A 25455-nucleotide genomic window follows, 5' to 3' on the forward strand; every position below is an offset into this window, starting at 1 on the left:
ACTGTACTTATGTGTTCTTGTGAAGGCTGTATTCTGGGTGGGTAAGTAGTTAAAATGTATACAGATATATAGTGCTATGTATGTGTGTGGCTGGATTTAGGCATGTGTATGTTCGAATTGCATGAGTATTTATGTGTGAGGTGTGTGTAATAGCATATGTGTGCAGCTGTGTGCGCATTATGTCTGTGATGGCTCTGAGGTCCATCTGTGGAGTTGCCTGTAAGAGTCTTGACTATGAATTGTGTGTACAGTTGTGTGTATTGTGGGGCAGAGAACATTAGGGAGCTGTTTTCACATGTCGTTGTGTATGTGGGTCCTGAGGCACCTATTTTGTTTATTGTCTAACTTGCCCCACCAGAATGTAAGCTCTTTGAGGGCTGGAATTTGTGTCTATTTTCCTCACGGTATCCCTGGCGCTAGAACGGTGCCCAAGAAATATGTTGTTTCTTGAATGAATGGTGAATGACTGTGTGCACAGTTAGCTATGTATGAATTGTGCGGTTGGCATATGTGTGTGCCTGGGTGTGTGAGTGGATGAATATTTTATGTGTCTAGGTGTGTGAGGTTTAAGGCATAAGTGGCATATGAACCAAGTGTGTGCACAGGTGCATGTGTGTGTTGAGGTGTGTGATTGTATACCTGAAGCTGGGCTACTTATGTGAGCATTGCAAGTGTTGGAGGACGTGGTCGTGTACGTGCACAGTTGTGTGTACATGTGCATGGGGGCGGGAAGGCGCTGTCTGCTTCTCCCAGCCTTCAGCACTCACTCAGCTTCACCCCAGGTCGCCTGCTGTGAAATGTCAGTGGCAGAGAAGCTAAAAATATCTGCTCTCCTCCTTCTGCTCACTGCTTGGGCTGATGGGACTGTGGGGCCCCAGGCGGCCCCTTGGGCCCTGGGGGGAGGAGGAACTGCTGGATGAGGCGGCCTGGTATGGGGAAGAAAAGAAGGCCCTCCTCAGGACACCCTCCCCCCTTTCCTCTTTGGCTCCAAAGCCAGGCCCCAGGCTCACCTCTTTCAGGAAGCCCTCAGGAACCCACCAGGAGCTGCCACATGTGTCTGTGGTATCCAGAGCCGCCTGGACTGTGTTCATGCAAGAGTTGCTGGAGGAGATATGGCCTCTATCAGTCTAGGGACTCATCTGGGCAGGGCTGTGCCTCCTCTGTCAGTCTAGGGACTCCAGAGGACAGAGTTGTCTTTTCCTTCAGACAGGGGGCCCCTGGGGATGGCTGTATCTTGGGTTGTATCTTCTCCCTCAGTCATGGCAGTGGTGGTGGAGGACCTCCCAGGACAGAGCTGGTGCTATTTCCTTCCTTGGGCTGAGGGTTAGGGGTGCAGTCCAGGCCATACATGGGTATGGCTTTATCTGGCCCTGGCCCAGAGGCCACTAGGGCCCTCTGACCTCAGGGCGGGTCTGCTGCTAATCAGAGCTTGTGGGCAGGGAGGAGTCTCAGCTCTGCCCACACCCTGGGCCAGTGTGTGTTTGTGCTGTGGGTACTTGTGTGGGTGTGGGTGGGGCATGTCAGGGCCCGTGGTCCTTCAGGGACCTTGCCTCATCACATGTTGGGCTCCTGGGTGTGTCTTTGCCTGTGCCAGTGACTGCCTGCCTTGTGCACTGTAGGCAATCAATAAAAGTTTGGTGAGTTGTGTTTCCTTGTGGTGATGTATATGCATGTGGGGGACTCTGTATGTGGGTCTGGGTCTCTGCCTTTCACAAAGCAGGCCTGAAAACACTAGCTGGAATGAACTGAGTTCATATGAGAGTTGCTGGTGTTAGCATGCAGGGTTTCTGTTTGTGTGTCAGTGTGTTTATGTGTTTGACCCTATTAGCTGGTCAGTGCCTGTTTATCCTCTGTTCGAAATGTCTGTGGGTGTATCTGTGTGTTGGTGTTTTGGTCACTTGATTACTGTCTTTCTGTGTATGCGTGTGTCTGATTGCCTGGATGTCATTATGTCTATGGGCATCTCTGTGCCTGTGTCCACATGTGTGTATGTATGTATGTGCCTGTCAGTTTGATTTTGTGAGTCTGTGTGTGTCCAATATGTCCCTGTGCATGTTAGTAGTCTCTGAGTGGGTTGGAATCTGTATACAAACTGGGCACTACTCTCTTTTTTCTTCTCTCACCCATGCCTTCTCTTAGCCTCTCACTATTTCTGCATTGAAGGCCTCAGGCTGTACGTGTGCAGGTGTGTGTATGTGTGTATGTCTACCCCTCCACCCACCCAAGGCCTCTAGCCCTGAGATCTGCCCTCCCACTCTCTCTCTATTGGACTTGAGGTGGATGCTTAGCAAAGAGGGCAGGCAGGCATAGAGCCCACGGCAGCCGGGGGGCCGGCGGCCAGGCTGCCACAAGGGCCCTGCCTCAGCTTTCCTCCAAGCAAGCGCTAAGCCAGAGCCTCGGTTACATGTAAACACCAGCTGTGTCAAGACGAAGCAGCTTCTTCTAGGTCAACAGACAGCTGTGGGGTTGCTAGGCAACCGCCTGGCTCCCCCCCATTAGCCCCCCCTCCCACAGCCTCTACCTGCAAACCCTCTGCTGGCTCCCCCCACCCCAGAGTACCACCACACCCCTCCATGCCAATTAACACAGCAGGGCAGAAGGGGCAGGGGGGTTAGGTGAGTGTGACCGGGGGACTCTAGGGCTGGGTTCAAGGTGTGGGGAGGTGTTAACTCTTCTACTGCCATTGCTCCCTTCCAGTCTTCGGTATACTTCTCCACAGCCCCCCCTCCCCACCAGTCCCACTAGGGCAGGACTGGAGTGATGAGAAGCAGGCGCTGTGGGAGGGGGAACGAGCTGTGGTGGTAGCTGCCCACCCCCCCCCCGCCCCACTCCCAGGTAGGTCAAGGCAGGACTGGAGAGATGCAGGAAGCAGAAGGAACCTTAGGGGTGCCAATTGTATTAAGGATTGGTCAAGTTCCCTCCTCCTCCCCAGCTAAGCCTGGAGAAGACTGAGGGCCCCCTAGCAATCAAAAGGTTAAGTTCCCCTTTATTTTCCCCCTCCCACGCCCTCCCAGGATAACCACCCCCATTTCCAAGGCAGCACCTGCGGTCCCAGCTGCTTTGCTGCTCTGTGTCCGTGCCCAGGCCGGGCAGCCCCCACAGCGCCTCAGGCCCTCACTCTGGTCCAGGCCCAGAGCCGCCTTTGACCTGGCCTGGGTCTTCTCTGGGGTGCGGGGAGACTAGGGTCCCGCAGCCCTGGGACTTCCAGACCGCCTCCCAGGCTCCAGGAAAGCGGCTCCCGCCCTCTGAGTGGGGCGCGCGGGGCGAGGCCGCGGGCCCGGCGACTTCGGAAGAACTGGAGGAAGGAGTGGGAGGAGGGTGACCGGCCGGCAGGGGGGCAACTGTGGGGGCAGCGCCCGTGGCCGCGCTATTAGTAAGCGGCCGCGCTCTGCGCGCCATGGCAACCGCTCCCCCCGCGCCGCGCCAGCCGGGCCGCCCCGGGCGCAGTGCGCTCCTCTCCTCCCACAGGTGGCGGCGTGCGCGGGCGGACACGCACGCACGGGCACGCACACACACTAGGGCTGCGGGAACGCCCGGGGGCGCGCCGTGGGCGCCAGGTGTGCTGGGTATCCCTGCCCTCCCTCTACCTATGGGCGTGTCCCCAGGTGCTCCTGATTGAGCCCGAGGGGTGTGTGTACTCGAGAATGTTCTGCTTGTGTCTGGGTGTGTCCTGGGCGTTTGTGTGTGCATTCCTCAGTGTGCCTGTTGTGCCTGTCTCTGTCCTTGAGGGTATGTTTGTGCTCGTTTGCCTTATTATCCCTAAATATGTGTCTCTGATTGTGACTGCGTTAGTGTAACTGAGTCTACCTCTTTGTGTGTGTGTGTGTGTGTGTGTGTTTCCAGTGTGACTGTGTCTGCTAGTGCCTGGAGGTGTGTGTGTGTGTCCTAAGTGCATGTGTTTATGGCCCTGGATTTTCCTCTGGATGAACTCCCTGGGTGTGTCTGTGACTGTGTGTGCTTGGATGAGTATTTGTGTGTGGATCTGAGCATATGTCTTGTGTGTGTGATCCCCTGGTGTCTGCAAGTGACCCTGTGTCTGGCAGGGCAACTCCATCTTTGTGTGATCCTGTCTGTATGTCCCTGTAAATGTCCTCAGGAGTCTGTCTCCCTATATATGTCACTGTGCCTTCCCGGGAGTGCCGTAAGTGTGTGTCCGGGACTGTGGCTGTGTGTCCAGGGGCTGCTGGCTCTATGCCCTCCCTGGCTTCACTCCCTGCTGCCTGAGCCAGCCAACACCTGCTCCCTGAGCACTGGCCCCCTCCCCCAACCTGGCAAGGACAGGGAAGGACACGGAGACAGACTCCGACAAGGAGTCAGAGACTGAGAGATAGGAGGAGGACACAGAGAGAGCAGAGGAGGCTGGAGAGGTGGACACCCAGAATCATGTGATCAGCCTCAGAGACCGAGACCCAGAAGTGAGAAACAAATGTCAAGATCCAGATACTTGAGAGAGAGACACCCAGAGGTGCAGAGACCTGGAGACTCGGAGACACACAGGGCCCAGAGCACCAAGTCCGGAAGTGCTGAGGCAGACCAGAGATCAAGGCAACCTAGCTTCCCTCCCTCCCTCCCTCCTTCTCACTCTAGAGTTTCTAGCCCCAAAAGTGCCTCCCTCACATACCCAAAGCAGAGTTAGCCTGACCCTGGGAGTCTGGGGCCCTGGGGCTAGAACCCAACCTCCACCTCACAACTGGCTTGTGTGTGTGTGCCGAGTGTGTGTGTGCTGTTCTGGGCTGGAGCCTACCTTGCACACAGCCCTCCCCTATTTTAAACCACCCTCCACACGCTGTTACCCACATTTTTTACAGGCTCAGATCATGTACACCTTTACACACATACCACACAGTTGACCACATTCATTCAAACCCAGAAACATGCCCTGGCTCTCCCTATCTCAAAACACATCTGCGCACAGGGCCAGAAGCTCTGCCACGCACACAGCTATACCAGCAAGTCTCTCATCTTCCTAAGCTCCTCACCTGGCCATTCACCCCTCAGCAACCCCCAGGACAGTTTCCAAACTCCTGCCCCTCACAGGGAAAGACACATGACCAAAGGTGTCAACTCCATCAGACTATACACTCAAAGGCAGTGACCCTGCCTGTCCTGTTTGCTGTTGTATCAAGTGCTTGGAACTTTATAGGTGCATAAGAAATACTTTTTAAATGAATGAATGAATTCACTCAAGGTCTATCTTACTCAAAATATCCATAGTAATTTACAGCCACCCTGAGTGAAAAACACTAATGGATATTACAGTGTACACACCAGAAGGCACCATGCATACACCCAGGACAACACATCTAAATGTAGGTGTGTGCAAATACCCAGCACAATAGCTAGGTTAGAGGTTCTCAGCTTTATAACACAGCACATTATAACTCCCTGGGGAGCATTAAAAAAAATCCCAATGTCCAGACCCCACCCTGAACCAACAAAATAGGAATCTCTCGGGAGAGGACTTGGGCATCAGCATTTTTGAACTATACACTCAAAGGTGTCTACACTCTCCAGGCGATTCCTGTCTACAGTAAGGTTGAGAATCACTGTCTAGAGGGATAGACTGTAAAATGTTGACGCAGGGGTTGTTACCAGGAACAGGGGTGGAGTGGCCTTTCGTTTGTAATAGTACAGTGAAGCACCAACTCTGGAACCAGGTTACTTGGGTCTGAACCCTGATGTCACCACTTACTACTGAGTCCAAACCAAAAAAACCAAACATGTTGCCGTTGAGTTGATTTTGACTCACAGAGACCTTATAGGACAGAGTAGAACTGCCCCACAGGGTTTCCAAGGAGTGCCTGGTGGATTCAAACTGCCAGCGTTTTGGTTAGCAGCCATACTGAGTAGTCTTTGCAAATCACCTCTCTTCATTTGAATTTCCTGTACGTAAAATGGGGATAATAATAGTTACAATAAAGCCTCACAGGGTTGGTGTGGAGACCAAATCAGTTAATAATATACATAAAGTGTTTAGAACAGTGCCTGGTACATAGTAAGTGCTATATAATTGCTATTGTTTCTGTCATATGAAATTTATTACAGAATGGATTAATTTTTGGATAAATTTTATAAGCAGAATTTTTTCCCTTTAAATTGTTATGAAAAAGCAAGAGCTTGGAGTCAGACCCTGGGCCAACTTAACATGTGATCTTGGACAAGTTATTTACTCCACGCCTCCAAATATGTCTTTTCATCTGTGTTGTTGTGTGCCTTCGAGTCGATTCCGACTCATGGCGACCTTATATGACAGAGTAAAACTGCCTCATAGGGTCTCCTAGGCTGTAATCTTTATGAGAGGAGATTGCTAAGTCTTTTCTTCTAAAGAGCGGCTGGTGGGTTCAAATTGCAGAGGGATACTTCAGTTAGCAGCCAAGCGCTTAACCATTGTGCTACCACCGGATGCCTTTCTTATCTGTAAATGAGATGAATATCTTTCTCCACCTCAAAGACTGTTTCAAGGAATAAACACCTCAGGGAGGTGTTTAACAAATGGTGGAAAAACCCCCAAATCCAGGAACCATGTTGCCATGATGCATTCTGGGACCAGGTGTGGTACTGTGGCTGTGCCCATCAGCTGAAAAAGAACAGACCAGGATGGGGTAACCCCACCCTGTCCTACTCACCTGGGTCCTTTTCCCCAGAGACCCCAGGGCCTAAGGACACAGAGCACCTTGCTTCTAAAACGATGGGCCCTGGGCCCTGGTAGGTCTCCCCTGAATCGGGTTTCCAAAAGACACCTCAGACCTCTACACTTTACTAAGCCACAGAACTGTGGACTGAGACCCTGCCCCTCCCTGAGCTCCCATTCTCTAGCTGCTACTTCCCTTCACCTCTCACAGAGCCTCTGTTCTCCTCACCAACCTCCCTCTCATCCCAGAAACCACAACTCCTTCTCTGGGTTCCTGTTCCTCTCCAGGAGCCCCAACTCTCCAAGTGAATCCACAAGCCCCCTTCAAGCTAATGAGTCTCCATGTCCCTTCACTGAGCTATAATCACCTCCCTAAACCCCCATTTCCTTCATGGGTCTCCCTTCTACACCCCTCCCCCTTTCCTGAGCCCCAGGGCCCATACCCTTCAATACTTTTCCTCTCCTTCTCAAGCCCCATTCTCATTGTTGAGCCCCAATCCCTTTTCACTGAATAATCCTCCAGCCCCCAGGCCCCTCGGCGCTCCTCCGGAGCCTCACCCTCTTACTGAGCCCAGCCCAGCCTGCCCCACCTGGACAGCCTCCCCACCAGCCACTGAACACATTCATTTTCTCCATGCAGGCGGCTCTGGGGCTGAACACAGGCTTCCCATTGGTTCCTCTGATGCCACCCCCTCTAACCGCCTCCACCCTGCTGGAGTGACCTTGCCAGAGCCTTCTCCCCTCCCCAAACACACACACAGTATCTCCTCCAAACAGACAACTGTGTGGCACCTACCTCCGGCCACCCTCTCACACCTCCAGTCCTTCGCCCACGCTCCTTCCTCCTCCAGGAGCTCCCTCATTTTTCTGCCAGGAACCCTAGCTAGCCTCCATTCTTTAAAGGCTTTCTCCTCTGAGAAGCTCACCTCCTCACCCTCATGGGGTCTTAACTGCTCCTCGCCCCCACTTCCAGCACCATACTGGATTGTCAGCTTGAGTGCAGCGTTGATGGTGTCTCCCTCACCGGCCAGGGAGGGTAGGGACAGTGTCGTCATCTCTGAGCATGGAGGGGGCTTATGCATGAGCCTTTACATTCAGCACAGAGGCTGCAGTTTTAGGGGACTGCTACCTGCTCTTGTCTGAGTCTTCCTGCCTCCTCTCTCGGATAGGGATGCCCTCAGACCAGGGGTTCCTCTGAGGCTCTTGAGGCCTGGGCCTTACTGGGTTGGGTTAGGAAGGGCAGGCCAGGTAGAGGCATCACTTGGTGTCCCCCTGAGCTTCAGCAGGGAGGGACACAGAAAAGCCACTTTCAGCAGAGCTTTAACATAAAATGGGTATATGGGAAAAACTGCTTCTTCAAGACCAGAAAGCCTGAGGGGGACACTTCTGGGTGGAGGGCAGCCAAGAGCTCAAGCCAAGAGCTCACCAAGGTAAGGGAATGGAAAATAGCACATCCTTCCAGGCCCACCAGAAATAGCCACAGGATTAGAATTGTCTTTTTTTCAAAGTTCACACAAGTTGGGAGGAAACACGGACCCAGCATGTGGGTTTCAGGGTGGAGAAAGGGGAAGGCAGAAAATGAAAAGTTGGGGTGACTTCTTGGGTCACACTCTGGGTTCTGCATAAGCAGACATGGGTGTTAGGGTAGAATGGGGGCTTGGAGGCAGAGGAGATCCAGGAGCTGAGGCAGAATGGAGACACACAAATAGGAGATACTTCAGTCCTAGTGGGAAAGGGGGGTTCCTCAAGGGTTCTTGGGCTTAGGATTAAACAAGTGTCTCACAGACAGGTATCCCTGAACCAGGGTAGAACTGTGGGGCCCAAAGGCTGGGGAGACATGGGACAAATGAAAGGATTAGAGGCAGAGACCTAGGGCCTGAGATGGAAAGGTAGTCTAGAACCAGGAGAGACCCAAGATCTGGCTTATAATGGCGGCTCATGGGGCAGAATAGGGGTCCTGGAGGCAAGCATCCCTGCACTTTGGAAAGAACGTATGGTCCAGGGGTAGAGGAGACCTGGGGACATAAAGAAGGGCTTATAGAAAGAGAGACCTAGGGTGAAATGGGGGGTGGGTAGGGGGCCCAGATGGCCCATATCTCAGGCAGAGGGCAAACTCAGAGGTAGGGGACCCGTGTAGACATTTCCACTTCTCCAGGGAACCAGTAGCTGGTGACAAATGTCAGCCGCGTCCCTTCCATTCCACCCACCCCCACTTGCCCCCTTTCACAAGACACAAGTTTTTGGTTTTTTTTTTTTTTTTTTTTGCTTTTTTTTCATTTCTTTTTAATACAAACTTGGATCTTTGGGTGTGTCCTGCCAACAGAAAACAACAACAACAACAGAAGAGAAAACCCAAAAGAGTGAAAAATAAGAAAGAAAAAAAAAAAAAGCTCCAGCAAGAGGTTCTTCTCCCTCCCCCCCCACCATGCGAAGTTGCACACCACGGGACCACAGCAGGTTTACAGAATGCAATATACAATCCACGATTTATAATAAAACAGTATATACAATAAATAGGATATTGTTCATTTTTGTCAAACGACCTGTAGATAAATTTCTCAGTGCATACTTGCAGGGGCTCTGGACACCTCGGGGCCCCGCTCGCAACCTCTTGCACACGCTCGCTCTCTCTCTCTCTTTTTTTTTTTTTGTCTTTTTCTAAAACTGTGTTTTGTTTTTAAGTTTTGTACATTTTTAAAAAGTATTTACAATTGCTGGTTTTGTGCAGAAAGGGCTCACCTTCGGCTTCTGCGTGGAGGAAATGGGCAGGGAGGGGTGTGGTGGGGGGAGATGGGGCACAGGGGGTGCAGGTGGGACAGGGTGGGAGGCAGAGGGGCAGGTGTTCCTGCCAGAGGACGATATGGACGCTGGGAGGGGTCTTGGTGTTGGTTTTCTGAAAGCTGCAAAGAAACACAAGAGAAGCGGCAGATGTTAGTGGAAGGTAGACACTGAGCTCTGAGAAAAGAGAGGATTGTGGGAGGAGCTGGTCCCATTGCTCCTTCTCCCAAAAAACTCCAAACTGGCCCCCATGTGACTTTGGGACTGCTTCCAGCCCTGTCTGAGCTCAGTTTCCCTATCTGTAAAACAGGTGTGTGTCCAAGCCCCTCATACCACTGAGAAGTGAAGGATGCACTAGGCGGGGAGTCGGGTTCCAGGCTGTGGAATTTGTTAAGAACTTGGGCTCTGGAGCCATACACAGTTGAGTTCAAATGCTGGCACCACCACTTACTAGCTCTATGTCCTTGGGCAAGTCATTGAACCCCTGTGAGCCTCAGCTTACTCACCTGTAAAATGAAGATAACCGAACTATCCCATAGGTTTGTTGGGAGAATTCGGTAGGTTAAGGACAGTAAACCCTGGCACATAATAAGGGCATAATAAATGATACTAATTACTATTTGTCATTATTGTTCCAGGGCCTGGGCCAGTCCCTAGCTCTCCAAGCCTCAGCTTCCTCATGTAACAATGAGCTTAGTGATTCCCCCAACCTAGGCTTTTCTGAGGGATGGCATAACGGGAAAGACAGCGCCTCAGCGCAGCACAGGTGTGAGCTGCTGCTTTAATTTCTTCTAAATTCCACCTTTTCCCAGCCCCCACCAGTGCCATTCTGTTCCTTGGAGAGGTGAGCTGATGAGGAAGTCTGTCTGAATGAAGGAATAAAGAAATTGCCCAACATAAAGCCATCTGTGTTTGGCTGAACCCTGCCTTCCTGAAACTCAGAAACTCCCAAGTCCCCAGTCCCTACAATCACCAGACACTTGAGGTCTGAAGTACCCCCTTTTCCTAGCTGCTCCTAATTGCGGGACCCTGGGGACCTGATTTCCCCATCCAGACCCTCAAACTTGGCTAGACCCTCTGAATTCACAACTCCGCTGGGGTGAGCAAGAAGGTGCCTGGAGGGACAAGGCTTGGCATGGTCATTCCCAAGACAGCCATTAGGCTGGCCTTTTCAGAGTTCTGTCCTCCTCTCAGAGCCCTGAGATTTACGCCTCCCACCCTTAGGGTGTGGCCATCCACCAGAATTAAGGGGCATGGGTCGGGGGGGGCGCTGCTAAAACTGCCCTCCAAGCCTCTTCAGCAAGCTCATCCATCCTCCCCCATACCTGCAGGGACCAGGCAGCAACAGAAAGCCTCTCCTCCCTTGTACTCTTTTCTTGGCTTCCCTTCCCAACAGGGCCACATTGAAATTCCGCTCAGCCTCGGCTGCTGTCTGCTGGGCAGTCAGTCCTGGGGACTTTTGTCCTGAGGCTGGACTTGCCAGGACTTTCCCAGGCCAGGGGAACCAGGTGGGCTCCTGCAGGCCCTGATCCTGGCACATCAGACCAGGCAGCAGACAGAGGCGTGAGAGGGAGGGCGAGAGCTGCATCTTTTGTTAAGCTGTCAGGTTTCCTGCACGTAAGGAGACGGAATATCACAGTAGTGGTAAGAGATGGGCCTGTTAGGGTGACAAATACATTACAACTGGGGTGACCAGCAGAAAAGCAGCTGTTGGGGCAGGGGGTACTTTGCCGGCGTGGGAGTCAGTTCCCCACACTTAAGAGTGGTATACAGGAACAGCTGCAGAGGTAAAAGGGGTATCCATTACGGGGGCAGGTCTTTTGTATCTGGGGTGACAGGTTCTGCTATAGGGTTAAGGGGCGTTCACCCGTAGGATGGCTTTACTGTGGTTGAAGAATAGCTGCCAAGCTAAGGAGGGAGCTCTGTTGGGGTGACAGGTATAGTGTATTGGGGTGACAATCGAGACAGAGATTTAGGAAGAGCTGCTTCAAATCACTGGGTAAGCCGACTGTGCCGAACCCCAGCCCCCCTGCTTCCCCAAGGGCCTCTGCACAAATCCCTGCTGCCCCCGCCCCCTCCAGCCCTTAGCCCCTGCCAGTGACCCTCTCCAAGCCAGGTCTCCATGGTGATCTCAGCCCAGCGGGTGGCTCCTGCCAGAACTGTTCCCGCGGTGCCCAGCGGCCAGGCAGCAGGGAGGCTTTCTCACCCTCTGCTAAGCCAGCCTGCCGTGGTCTCACCTTCCTCCTCCCACCACTCCCCCAGCTCCCATGACTTGGCCAGCCCCAGGCTCTGGCAGAATCTGGGGGCTGGGAACAAGGGAAGGGGATCCAAATCCAGGGGCTCTTTGGGTGCCAGGGAGGGGGAATGGTGCAGCTTTATAGAACCTTGACCTCACTAGGGTCAACTCTCTACAAAACAACCAATGCTCATGTGCCAGGCGGCCCAGTGCTGAGCACTGGGGACAAGTGGAGAACAAAATAGACCTCTTCCCTGCCTTCAGGGGCTCATAGACCAGAGGAGGCGGCAGACCCCAAACTAAGCTAATCACGATGCAGGGCAGTGGGGGCTGTGCCAAGGGAAGCCCTGGGGGCAGAGGGAGTACATAGGGAGCTCCTAACCAGCCTCGGCAAGGGGAGTAGCTCTTGAACTCAATGCTGAGCACAGTGCCCAGCACACAAGTAGGGGTCTAGAATGTGTGTTGATTGAATGACAGAGCAATGACTGATGCAAGTCTGATTAGCGTGTCACAGTCCAGCTCAGGTCTTGCATACCTCCAGGACGCCACCTTAGACCCCCTGTTGCCATAGCTACCGGTGCACTTGTCATTCCCTACCACCCTGCTCCTCCAGGGCAGAGATCTGTGTGTGGCACCTCCATATCCCCAATGCCAGCATAAACTGGTCCCCAGGACACCAGCCACTGTTTATAAGACGACCTTTTAAAAAAAACAAACTCACTGTCATCGAGTAAATTCTGACTCACGGCAACCCTACAGGATAGAGTAGAAGTGCCCCATAGGATTTCCAAGGCTGTAAATCTTTATGGAAGCAGACTGCCACATCTTTCTCCCGTGGAGCGGCTGGTGAGTTTGAACTGCCAACCTTTCAGTTAGCTGCCAAGCTCTTAACCACAGCATCACCAGAGCTCCCACACCACTGCAAAGCCACAAGTCACTGAGTTCTCATGCCCCGACAGCTTTACCATCTGAGGTGCCAGGGCATTAAGAGGTCTCTACCTGTCAGTGGGGGCTGGCACCAGGGGCACAGAGGGGTAGCTGAGTTGGGATTAAAAAAGAAGCATGCTCCCATGTATTCATTTAAGCAACCAGCAAACAAGTATTCACATTAACTGCCAGGCAATGAACTAAGGACTAGGAGATGCACTGAAGAGACAGTCTCTGCCCTTTAGGAGGAATGGTCTCAACATCAAACAAGGCAGTGGAGCAGAAGGCAAGGAGAATGCACTAGAATGAGAGACTGATGTGCTGTGTGACCTAGGGCAAGTCCCTTCCCTCTCTGGGCTTCAGTTTCTATGTCTGTAAAGAAAGGGGGTTGAACAGGTGATGGGAGAGACCTTCAGGCACTGAGATGGTGTCCCAAAGACGAAAGGGCTACAGGCAAACCACAGCTGCCCAAAGGCTGGTCTACCCCCTCCAACATTTTCAGGCAAAGCCAAGCTTGAGGGTCCCTTAAATGTAGAGAAGAAACTGCCTCCCTGGGGCTCAGACTACACCTGACAATGGAGACATCCCCAAGTAGGGTGGATCTGGAATTCTCTCAGGGATGAGGCTTCCAGTTGGGGATGGGGAGGCTGTAGGGTGTGGGATTTTCCCTCCACTCTGGGGAAGTTTTCAAAACCTGTGCCACCAGCAACCAAAGGTATACCTTAAACTCTGGCTCGGCTAGTCCTTCCCGCCTTAGGGATCTTCCCCCACCTGCCCGACTGCTGGGCATAAAAAAGGCCTAAAATACTTGCTAGTGGGGCCAAGTAGGGTTCACAGCCATGGTCATCTACTAACCTTGTGTGCCCTTGTGGACATCTCCCATCTCTCACCTGTCCTCGGAGGGGGCTACATGCTCCCCCACCACTCCCCACCGTCCTGGCTGGGAGATGCTGGGTAAAGACAGGCGTTGCTGATGGGTTGTGCTGGACATGCAACAAGTGGAGGCTGGGATAAGGGCAGGAACAGGGGAACTGGGCGGTCCCCAAGGGCCTTTCCTGGCTCTAACATTCCATGATTCACTGAGTGGGTGGCCGTGTGTCCTTGGCTAAGTCCCTTTCCTCTCTGTAAGCTGGGAGGGGCTGTTCTTGGAGAACTCCAAAAACCCAGTTAGCCCTGAGAATACGAATTTGTTTACTTACACACTGCTTCCCTGCCCCATTTTTAGGAGCGTATCCTGATGCTGGTTTGCACTTGACTACTAACTAAAAGGCTGGTGGTTTGAATGCACCCAGCAGCACCACAGAAGACCTGGTGATCTATTCTGTAAGATTATAGCCATTAAAAACCCTGTGGAGATCAGTTCTACTCTGAAACACATGAGGTCGCCATGAGTTGGAAATGACTCGAGGGCAACAGGTTTGGTTTGGCTTTGGGACTGAGAGAAATTATCCCATATTTACTCCCCAGTGCTCTATCTTTACCACCCCCCCCCCCCAATTCTCCCTACTCTACACACTCTTCCTTCTTCAACTGAAGAAAAAAACAAAATAACCCTGAAGTCTGAAATGTACATGGTATGGCATGTTGGGATACCAGTAGCAGGGAAATGGGATGTGGGACAGTGGGCAGAGCTGAGTAACCAGCCTAAAAAAGTTGATGGCGTGGTGAGGACATTCCCAGGAAGGGCTGTCATGGGTGCATAACAGGCAAGAGATTAATTAGGCCTGGGAAGGATCCTGGAATGCTTCTTGGAGGAGGTGATGTCTGAGTGAAAGACAAGAAATGACAGGTGGAAGATAGATGCAGGGCCGGAAAGGGCAACCCAGGCCAGGGAACAGCTAGAACAAAGGCACAGGACACATTCAGGAAAGAGCCCCTCGGAAAGCTTCCTCCTGATTCAACACATTCTCTGGCTGGTAAGGGAGGGTGTGAGGAGTGTGTGTGTGAAGGTCAGGGCCAAGAGGCTGGGTGCCATGATGGCAGCCTTGGCTACCTTGAATGCCATGTTAGGAAGCTGGCCTTTACTTTGTAGATAAGGAAGCTGGTGAAGGGAGGGATGCAATCGGAAGGTGTAAGACAATTGAGCCACAGGATGAGACGTGTTTCAATCGACTCATTCAGTAAATATTTCGGAGGTGCCAGACACTGTGCACCCAAAGATGCTGAAGAAAAAGCACTTTGGTGGCCACAGCAGGGAGAATAGACCCAAGGGAGCAGGTGTAGACGGTGGTTGCACTGACACAGTTTGCTGAGTCAGGGAAAACAGCCCCTGAAGCCTCAAGTCTGTTCATTTACTGCCTCTGGGAAGTTTCTGCTGCCTGTTCTACTCACATGGTTCAAGGGGATGATCCTTGATGTGTCTCGTGAGGATGTTTCAGCCCCTCACCTGGAGAGTGATGCCCACAGGGAGGTTTTTAACGAACACCTGTTTATAGGCTGCAAGCTCCACAAGGGCAGGGCTCTGCCTATCTTGTTCAGTGGCAGCCCCAGCACTGATACAACGCCTGGCTGACCAGCTGGCTGGTTCATCAACACTGAAGACAAATTTAACCTACTTTCCTCTGCCCTCTAGCACAGAGGGCACTATGGCATCAAAGGTTATGACAAAGACGGCAAATCTGCAGGGGAAAATCATGACTTATTACAAAGTCCCAAGGAGATATTTTTCAGCTGATCTGTACCAGGAAGGAGGGCTGGTGAGGATCACCAAGTAGACAGGGTTTCTAGCTGACCTAAGTCATTTATGAATCTGGGTGCTGTTGCCTATCAGGGTGGGGCCTATGACTCACCTTTTCCCTGGGCCCCCCAGGGACAACTCAGCCCAGTTGCTAAGACTAGGTGGTATTTCAAAGCTTCCCTCCAAAGGCTCCAACCACACACTAGAATACAAGATCCTTCCTAGCCAGGAAGCAGGGAGGACATGTGAAGGAGACCTGGCTACACAGTCCTAAGCAGAAGGAAAGAGTTGGAGGTGCGTGACTCAAACTGTGCGTAGAGGCCACAGAATTCAGTGTGTGGGGAGGTATTTACCCACCTGATTAAGTACATACTATGTACCAGGGGGAGTTCCTGGGTAGTACAAATGGTTAACTCACTCAGTGGCTAACCAAAAGTTGGAGGTTCAAGTCTACCCAGACGCAGCTCGGAAGAAAAGCCTGGCGATCTACTACTGAAAACCAGCCACTGAAAACCCTATGGGGCACAGTTCTACTCTGACATACCTGGTGTCACCATGAGTCAGAATTGGCTCAATGGCAACTGGTTTGTATGTGCCAGGAACTAGGTAAGCACTTCACGTATAATCTCATTTAATTCTCACAAGAGATGCAGAGAGGTGAAGTGACTAACCAGATCACGTAGCTGGTAAGGGATGGAACCAGTCTGTGCACAAAGGCCTGTCTCCATCCACAGGTAAACTGCTAGCGGCTACCCTCATTTCATGCCCTGTTCCCTTGGGTTCTTCCGAGTTCACACGGATGTGGGGAGATGGGAGAGGAGGAGCATGAGAGGGCATGTTCAGAGAGATTACACTTCCAGGAAATGAGGGCTCAGCACAAGAAGGCCTGGCCTGTAAATGGCTGTGGGGGAGGCAAGAGATAGGATCTAGGGGAGGACGACCTTGCAGAGAGCTGGGTAGAGATGCCCAGAAGAGGCAGGGCAGGAATGGCTGACCCCTGACGTGAGGGCCTCTTGCTCAGAGCCAGAGGCAAGATCGAGTGACTTCTTGAGGTTTCAAGATGTGGAGACAAAGCCCAGAGCAGCCGGGGCCTGGCCCAGGTCTGGGCATGCCCGCTGACCCCGGCTGGATGGTGGCCTTGGAAGCTGCTTCCTGCCCCTTTCAGGCCCCAGCTGGCGTAACCTTGGAGGACCTGTGACATTTCTCCCGGCCTTGAGTTCAGGCCAGAGAGGGAGTGGGGAGGGGAAAGGCCCTCAAAATTCCTCAACACCTTGAAGGACCCTTCCTAACCTCTCACCACTGTCCCCAGGGTCTGGTCAGGCTGATCTTCAGCCCATAAGGCTGCCCAATGAGGAGCCAGCCTGTCTGGCTCTGTTTTCCATCTAGGAGGCTGGGGAAGATGTCTGAACTGGCCCACGGCCCACCTCCCACCGCGTTCCCTCTCCTGACTCCTATCCTTCCCTGTCCCATCAGCCTTGGCTCTTAGGACCAGCCGGGTCCCAGATTCCCCACTCTGGCCCCTCCGAGTTTTCATCTACTCTTTCATACTGGGGTATAACCTGCCTGGAATGCCCTTCCCCCCAGTCTTTGTGTGTCCAAATCTTGCCTATTCTTCAAAGTTGAGCTCAAATGCGGCTTCTTCCACAGAAACTCAAAATCCATTTAAAATGTCAGACCCAGAAAGACTTTCAGGGATCCTTCAATCCAACCCCTCATTTTGCAGATGGAGAGTCAGGTGGTTGCAGGTGGAGAAAGCCAGCAGAATGGGAGAATACCCAGGGTATGGAGGGAGCAGTACAGGGTTCCAATCTTGGCTAAGTGTCAGCCAGCTCCACAGCAGCACCTGTTTCCTCAGCTCTGTGTTGGGTGGGGAGCACATCCACCCCCAAGACTGTGGTACAGTCAGTGAAGCAGTGCTACATAAAGGGCCTGGAACAAATGTGTGTCCCTTTTCTCACTAAGGTGGGAGGGAGATGGCTTCTGACCCCAACACCCACCTTCCTGGGCACAATCTTTGTTTCTCCCTGTTTCTGGGCACCTGTCACTTCCTACTAGGTATTTTCAAGTTGGAGGACCTGTGACATTTCTCCTGGCCTTGAGTCCAGGCTTCCTGGGGTGGATGCTGAACTCAGAACAGGGGCTGCGTCTGTTTCGTCACCCCGGTGCCTGGTACTGGGGCAGGCATGGAGGGGCTCATGAGGTGAGGCCGAGCTGAATTACTACTTCTCCAGTGCCCGGTGTCCACATTGCTCACCGTCTGTTGATGAATGGGCATGTTATTGCCCTCTGTTGACAGTGTGATGCCTTTAATTAACGCCTTTCTCTTTGCCACTCTCCTTCTCTACATCCCCAACTCTTCCTCACTCCTACAGATTTTAATCAATCCTTGGCGCAATCCCAGCTGTGTGTCATCTTAGAAAAAGATGGAGACAGCTCTACCACCACCTTGGTCCAAGCTACCATCGTTGCTTGCCTGGCTCTGCAGCTGGTCTCCCTACTTCAGTGCTTGTCCTGCTCCAATGTGACCCACAGCATTCCAGTTGAAAACCCTTCAATGGTTTCCTATTTGTCTTGGAATAAAGTCTGAACTCCTTCCAATGCCCTGCATGATCGAGCCCTGCTTACCTCGCCCCAGCACTCGGCATTACTGACTTCCCATCAGTTCTTCAAAGCTCATCTCCTTCCTGCCCCAGGACTTTACACACTGCTGTTCCCTCTGCCCACAACGCTCTTTCTACTCCCTGTCTAGCTGACACCCACTCATTCTTCAGGCCTGAGCTTCAAGGTCTGGTCAGCCTGTTGTAGGCTCTCATGGCCTCCTATCTTTTTCTCTCTTGCACAGTTCTCTCTATGGTTATCTTTACCAAATGCTTTGTGTCATTCTGTTTACTGTCTCTCCCTCTAGATTAAAAGCCCCCTGAGGGCCAAGGCCTTGTTTGTGGTGTTCCCTGCGGTGCCCCCAATGCCTGATGTGTAAAAGGTGCTAGACAGATGTCTCTGGAACAACCAAACGCGTTGGTTTGAGGATAGTGCCGTCAACTCACAGCCCTGAGAGGGGAGCAGGGCCAGAATGTGGGGCTGGATGGCGTCCCAGTTCCTCCTGCGTTCAGGCCTCATTGGGTGGTTCCATTATGTATTTCACTGAGCTGTGACCTGCCTGAACACCCAGCCCCCACACCCGTCCATTTTCCCATCCAGATCATGGGAGGAACAGTTTTTGGATTATTTCACATTTCTGGATTATCCATGAGACATCTCCCCTCTAGTGAGAAAGATCAAGAGTTTGACATTTTAAACCCTAAGCAGCTTCTCTCTGGCCTGCTTCAGATCTGTGGCTGTACAGTTTACAATGAGACACATGGGGAATGGAAGGCCATTTTAATCTTGGCCTGGCTTCATTAGCAGGGAAAATATACTGCGCCCCCCTCCCCCCTGCAAAAAAGTTTGATCCATTGTCTATGCCAAGCAGAGTTGCTGGGACCAAAGAGATGAACTAAGTCAATTTCCTTGAACAGATGAAGAAACTGAGGTCCAGTGAGGGGCAAAGGCTTGGCCAAGGGCATGTACTAAGTTGGTGGCCAACTGGGATATAGTCCTACTCCAGGCCTCCTGACTCCCAAGTGCTGTCCCTTGCCCCCTTCAGGCACCAGGGGAGCTGGGGCCAGGCAGAGAGGGGTAATAAGTTTCCATTGCTGATGACTCCAGGACCCTGAGTCACCCTGGCTTCAAATAGCCTCCCCAGAGCAGGGACGGGGCTTTCCAGGAGCCTTGCTACTGCCTTGGACTTCTCCAGGAAGAGAGGCTCTCAGGAGGCTGCAGTGGCAGCAGAGTGGAGGGTATGGGATTCAGACATGCCCCTAGCCCACCCTACTACCACCTACCACATCTGGGCCAATTTTGTGACAGGTCTGTTATCCAAAAGTGAGATCTGATGGGCCAGTTGTGACTGTATTTCTGGAGTAGGTTGTTCTTCAAGGAAACAAATTCCTCAGACCCTGTCCCCTTTTTACTGTTTTGGGGGCATTTCTGTCTCTTATTTTCCTTTCTGTAGATACCAAAGCTTGAGAATACTAAAACTGTGACCTCAGCTAATGAGGTCACAGGGCCTGACACAAACAGTATCTAAAACTGGACTCTCGGAAAGCACTAGGCCTTAGGAGAGTGACCGGCTTTTTCTAGGGCTGAAACAACCTGCCTGGGGATAGAGTACTGACTGCAGGCTTCCAGGGATGGCAGGATCCCAGCACCGCTTCTCCATTTTTGGATCCTTACCTGGCATGCCCCTGTATACCCTGAGCCTACCTCAGGTCAAAGACGTTGAATCATAGCCTCCAGGGGTGACCTGGAAGACTAGAAAAGGGTACTTTGAGCCATTCTGTAAAGCCCTTTGCATAGTGTGGCTAAGCCATATTGGCCACACCCTCGGCCTGACGCTCGCCACAAAAGGCACCATGAAATAAACGAAGCACCTGGGGAAATGAGGGTACCCGAAAGCGTCAGTAAAACACTAGGTCAAACCCTGATAAGGCCACTGGATAGGCCTTAGAGGGGTGATCACCTTGTTCAACCTGCTTCTCCCTTCTCTGGTCTCACACAGGGGGATGCAAATGTCCTCCCTTGCAAGAGGTCAAGTGGTGAGTGAGTGCTTCCTGGAGTTCAGGTGGCCGCTTCCCAGGACCTAGCATGGATGAGGAAACTAAATGCTTGTGACTCAAAGGAGGTGGCCCCATCCAGTCTGTAGTCCTCTGGCCATTTCAATAACAGGATCCCTTGAAATGCCCAAGCCCCCTGCTGGGTTTTCTACCCAGGTTCCCCATCTGCTCCAGACTCCTACCTGGATTTTTACTCCCTGTTATCAGGCCCCAGTCTTCTCTTCCCCCTCCCAATCTTATTTTTTAATGCTGCAATTTCTCCCACTCATCTCTATACCTCTTCCCCTTGCCCAAGCTCTAATGTCCTCACCCCTCAGCCCCCCAGGACCACCTCCCCCAAGCCTCTGCCCACTGCACCTGCATCCCCAGACTCACCCAGGAACAAAACCTCACGGTCCAGTCGGCACTTCAGTTGGCACTACAGGGAGGTGACGGTGAATGTGTCCTCGGGGTGAGGTTCTGCCATAGGCCCCAGGAAGCCGCTCTTGGGGCCCCCGCCCAGACCAGGATGCGCATGCGGCATAAAGCCTGGATACCTGTAGGCGGTGTCCTGCAGGGGCAGCAGCGAGTCCCTTGGCACAGGAGACAGGGTCAAGTCACTAAGGAGCGGGCAGCCATAGCCTGCAGCGGCTGCAGCAGGGCCACGGTGTGCGCCGGGTGGCCGGGCCATCTCCAGTGGCTCCTTGTCGGCCTTAGGCGTGGCCGGTGGGCTGGCCAGGTGTGGGGCACTGAGGCACACGGCCTCCGTCCTGCCCAGGAAGTCAGCCAGCAGCCCTGTGCCCACCTTGCCCTCATAGGGTGGGCTGCGGGCAGCTGAGCCCGGTGGGTACCAATAGGCTGTGCCCTTGCAGCTGGGGGAGTCGTAGTGGGGCTGGCCCAGTGGCAGGTCCCGGCAGCTTAGGTGGGCCTGGGCTGCGGCTGCATGGCCCAGGCTGGCCCCCTGGAGCCCATGCTTGAGGGGCTCGCAGGCGGCCAGCTTCGTGGGTGGCGGCCGCAGCTCCTCCTTGAAGCCAAGTGTGGGGGAGCAAGTGGGTGAGTATGCCTTTTGCAGGCCAGCATCAAACACTGTGGGCGGGTGGGCCAGTGGCGGGAAGTGCTTGCCGTCCAGCTCAGGCGCACCCAGGCTGGGCGAGTCGCAGTGGAAGCCTTGGCCAAAGGTGCCATCAGAAGGCGTGGATGGGTTCATGGAGTAGGGTCCCATGAAGTCACAGGGGTCTCGTTCACCCACACTGAAGGCCCTTGACTGTGAGGGCAGCGGTGACATGCTGCTGTCCCCACTGTAGTAGTCCAGGCCAAGGTCTGGGCTGTCCTGGAACAGCGGGTTGACAGGCTGTGGCTTGGGGATGAACTTGGCTTTGGCAGCTGCACCACCCCGCTCCTTCTTGGCTGAGCAGGCCCCGCCACCCCGTCCACCCCTTGGCTGCCGGGGTCCAGTGCTCCGTTTGGATGGGTAGCCTGAGGCAGCAGCCGAAGCAGAGGATGGGAAGCCCAGGTGTGAGGCCTCAAACAGGTCCACCTTCTTCCGCCGTCCTCGGCCTGGCTTGGAGCTGCTCTGGAAGAGGACGCTCTGGTTCCAGTTGTAGCCTGGGGCAGATGATGCCTCGTTCCAGTCCATCATCAGTTTCTCCAGGCTGGACAGGCTGGACTGGCCCTCACTGCTTGAGGCCTCACTGTTGGCACGCCGAAAGCCACTGCTGCCGACTGGCTGATTGAACTGGGTGCTGTCAGAGGACGACTCGGAGAAGGTCTCCGACACAGCTGTCTGCTGCTTTACCTTCTGTGGCGTGTAGTTGGAGATGTCCAGAATTACGTTGGGCTCGCTGACGTGGCAGTCGAAACCAGGATTGTAGAGCTGACTGAAGGCCTCCGAGGCCCAGTCCAGGCCTCCATAGCCCTGCCGGAAAGGCCACTGAGAAGCCCCCGCAAACTGCCGACAGTTCTCGGGCGAGGGCTGGAAGGAGGAGGAAGAGGAGGAGGCAGCGGAGGCGGCGGAGGTGGCAGAGGCTGTGGTGCCCTTAGGCACCATGTAGCCACCGGGTGAGACAGTGCTGGCCCGGCTGTCACAGCGCAAGGGAGTGGGAGCTGAACCGGAAAAGGGGGCTCCCTCAGAGCTGTTGAAGAAGGAAGCCTTGCTGGGTGGCAGGCAGGGGCCACCGGTGGGCGGTGGGGCATAGCCGGCACTGTGGGCGCTGCTGGGTGAGGCAGGAAGGCTGTTGCCACTACCATAGGCAAAGCTACAGTCCTTGCTATTGGCACAGTCCTGGCCCGTAAAGGGCTTAGCTGGGGCAAACACACTTTGACCAGCCCCGTAGCCACCATACTGGGGGGGGTATGTGTTGGTGGGCGGGTGGGTAGTAGGTGAGCGGGCCACAGCTGAAGGCGGGGGAGCCAGCTTCGGGAAGGTCTCGGCTGCCCGGCAGTCAGAAGCTGCTGGGGTTATCCCATAGCTTGATGCCCGCCCTGGCGGGAAGGTCTGGCGAGTGGGCAGGACAGGCTGGAAGGGCGGGTCCGCCCCAGCCCCACTGCTGCCTACTGCCACTGGGCTAGCCTTGGTTCCCCGGCTGGGGAAAGTGGCCAGGCCACGCTGGGCAGGCAAGGCGCTGGTGGGGGGACCTGCATAGGTGCCTGATGCCTTCCGGGACTCCGGGCGCGAGGCTGAGAGAGCGAAGTCCAAGAGGTCGGACGAGTCATCCGAGTCAAGCAGTGAGCGGAAGTAGCCGGTGAAGAGGTTTTGGCGCTCCTGGCTGAGTTCATTCTGGCCCGAGGGTGCACCTGTGCTGTAGTAGCTGCTCCGGCCTGATGCCCCACTCTCCAGCCCAGTGGAGGCAAAGGCTCGGGCCTCAGTCCCCTGGAACCCGCAGTTTCGGCCAGCCTGCCCACCTGGGTGCCCATGGTGAGGAGCCCAGCCACCACCCTTGTCCCCGGCCCACTCAGCGCCCACCTCCCCAAAGCCTGGGCCACTGGGCACCTGTTCTGGGAACAGAGTCCCGTTCTTCCGGGACCGTCTCTTGCGCTTGGGTTTCCCAGTTGTGGCATCCACCTCCCCTCGGCCCCGTTTGCGGGGGTGTCCTAACTCAGTGAGGCCGGGGCCCCCGACCCCAGCAGGTGCCACTGCCACCACTTTCTTTTTCTTGCCGATGCCCTCAAAGAAGTCACTGAAGGAGCATCGGGCTCCCTTGGCTGCATGGCCCCCACCTCGGCCACCAAAACCGCCGGCTTTGCCACCCCGCCGCCGGAAACCCTGCACACGATGCAGGAAGTGTGAGATGCTCTGGGTGTCTGGTGCCTGGTGCACTGACTCAGGCTCACTGGGCGTCCAGCAGCGAGGCGGTGAGCAGCGCCCAGCACACTGGCTCTGGCGGTTCAGGAAGGCCAGCTTCGCGAGGACATCAGAGTACTCGGCCTTGCTGTCGTTGGCATCTGCTGCATAGGACGGCTGGGGAGACGCCAGCTTCTGCTTCCGCCGCCGCCGTTTCTTCACCTCTGGCATGGCCATGGTGGCCGCTGTCACGGTGGCCGCCTCAGCTGCCACTACTACTGGCTCCTTGGGCTTGCCGGGACCCAGCAGCAGGTTCTTGGGTGGGCGGCCGCGCTTACGCTTGAGGATAATGGGCATCTCACCAGGTGGGAAGACTACCACCACATTCCGCCCATTGTTCTTCATCTTCAGCAGTGGGGTGGGCTCTGCAGACACACGCAGGCCCAGCTCCTTGCCTTCCACACTCAGACTGCTGCTCAAGGAGGACACCTTGTACGTGGTCTTGTTCCGCCGACCCAATGATACAGGGATTTTAGCCATCTTCACCACCATTCGCCGCACACCCCGGCACTTGTTTTTGCGAGGAGGGACCACCGGGGGATGGGAAGATTCCTGCTCCAGCTCTGGGACCAGGCCTGGCCCTGGCAGGGAAGGAGGTGGTGGTGGAGGGGGTTCGGCCAGGGCGGCTACCAGCCCTGTGGGCATAGGCAGGGGCAGCAGGCGGCCCTCAGGTCCAGCGTCTGCCTTGCGCCCCCGTCCGGCCTTCCGCCGGCGACACAGGATCTTTGGCCTATCAGTGCGCCGCAAGGCATACTTGGGGTGACCCTCAGGCCCAGGAGGGCCGTGGGGTGAGCACAAGTCCAGGCGCAAGGGCTCGGCCAGTGGGCAGGGTCCCAAGGTCTGCTGGGGCTCCAGACGGCGGCCTGAGACGTCAAGCAACTTGGGCAGGGGGTCAAGCGCCTGGGGATCGAGCAGTTGTGACTCTAGGGAGTCAGGCAGGCTATCCAGAGCCTGCAGAGCCAGGCCCGGCAGCCCCAGAGGATCAGCAAGAGGTTGCAGGGGTGGCAGCTCCAAAGCTTCCCCAAGCGGCTCTAGGGCCTGTGGGTCCAGGAAGTGGGGCTGGGGGTCCAGGAGCTGAGGCTCTGGCTCAGGTGATGGTGGCTCAAGGGCCTGGGCCTCTAGCAGCTGGGCCTCAGGGCAAGTAAGGGAGGCCAGCTCACTAAGGATGTCAGCATCAGCGAGCTCTGAGTAATCAGGCCCGTCTGGCTCAGGCTCTGGGGGCAGACCAGTGGCCACCGCTGTGGCTCCAGGGCTATGGCCTTGGCCAGGCTGGGGGCTGTCCCTAGGCTCTGGCTCAGGCTCATAGAGGGGGTGGCTGGGTCGCTCAGACTTGGGGTGGGGGGCGGCCCGCTCCTCGGGGCTGCGGATGCTGTTGGCCAGGCTGGGTGAGGAGAAGAAGCTGTACTGTAGGTCGCCGGGTGGCGGGGCGGGTGGGCGGCTGAGCCGGAGACCACCACAGTCCAAGTGCACGCCACTGTGCTGCAGGTCCTGGGAGAGCCGAGTCAGGTCCTTCATGATGTCAATCAGCTGTACCACTGGACGTAGGTTCACCCGCCCGTTGTCCCAACGGTGTCGGGAGTGGGAGCTGCTGCTGTCTCCGGCAGGTGTGGGGCAGCGGGCCTGTGAGATGGGACGGGCCGCACGCGGGGGCAGTGGGTCGTCCCCCTTGGGAAGGACTGGTGGGCGCCGGGTGCTGGGGTCCCGGCGTGGGGGTGGGCGTGGATTCTCGGAGAAGGTATGGGCGAAGGCCTTGTCAGGTGGGCTGGCAGGGGGCCGGGTGGGAAGCAAGGGCCGGGGGGTGGGGGGGCCGCCGGGGTAGTACTTGGGCTCCCGGAGGTAGTCAGGAGAGCTGCACACGGCACTGGAAGTCACCACCAGGCCCTGGGGCTTCACACGCATCCTGACCTTGTCCTCCGCGGGCCGCCGGGCGGGGCCGGGGCTGACATGAGGGTGCGAGAAGCCGGGACCAGGACCTGCTGGGCAGGATGGGCAGGAGGTCCCTCACTGAACACCCAAGTCCATCAGCTTCCCATATCCTCATTGAGCCCCTGTCCCCCCAACAAGGTTTTATTCCCTTTACCAAGCTCCAGTCCCCTCCTTAAGCCCAACCCCCTTGTTGAGCCCTTGCCTTTCCCAAACCACCACCTGCTCAATGAACCCCTCACCAGTCCCAGTTCCACTTATTCACAGTTCTCCCTCTTCTAGACCTCGAGCATCTCTGGGCTCAGGGAGAAC

General features: G+C 54.9%; 1 protein-coding gene across 6 annotated transcripts in view; it reads right to left on the reverse strand.

Annotated features, from left to right (window-relative positions):
• Positions 1-8881: 8881 nt before the first annotated feature.
• Positions 8882-25455, reverse strand: part of AHDC1 (AT-hook DNA binding motif containing 1) — a 68366-nt gene continuing 51792 nt past the window's right edge. For 4 of the 6 annotated variants that reach the window (XM_064281557.1, XM_064281560.1, XM_064281556.1 and 1 more), the window contains 2 exons: positions 20277-25193; positions 8882-9531 (listed from right to left, as the gene is read on the reverse strand). In XM_064281557.1, the coding sequence (XP_064137627.1) occupies positions 20320-25119 (4800 nt within the window). In that variant the 5' untranslated portion in view covers positions 25120-25193 and the 3' untranslated portion in view covers positions 8882-9531; positions 20277-20319. The other 2 variants (XR_010321333.1, XM_064281559.1) reach the window with 2 other exon arrangements.

This window comes from Loxodonta africana, chromosome 3 (genome assembly GCF_030014295.1).
Source record: "Loxodonta africana isolate mLoxAfr1 chromosome 3, mLoxAfr1.hap2, whole genome shotgun sequence".
Lineage (NCBI taxonomy): Eukaryota > Metazoa > Chordata > Mammalia > Proboscidea > Elephantidae > Loxodonta > Loxodonta africana.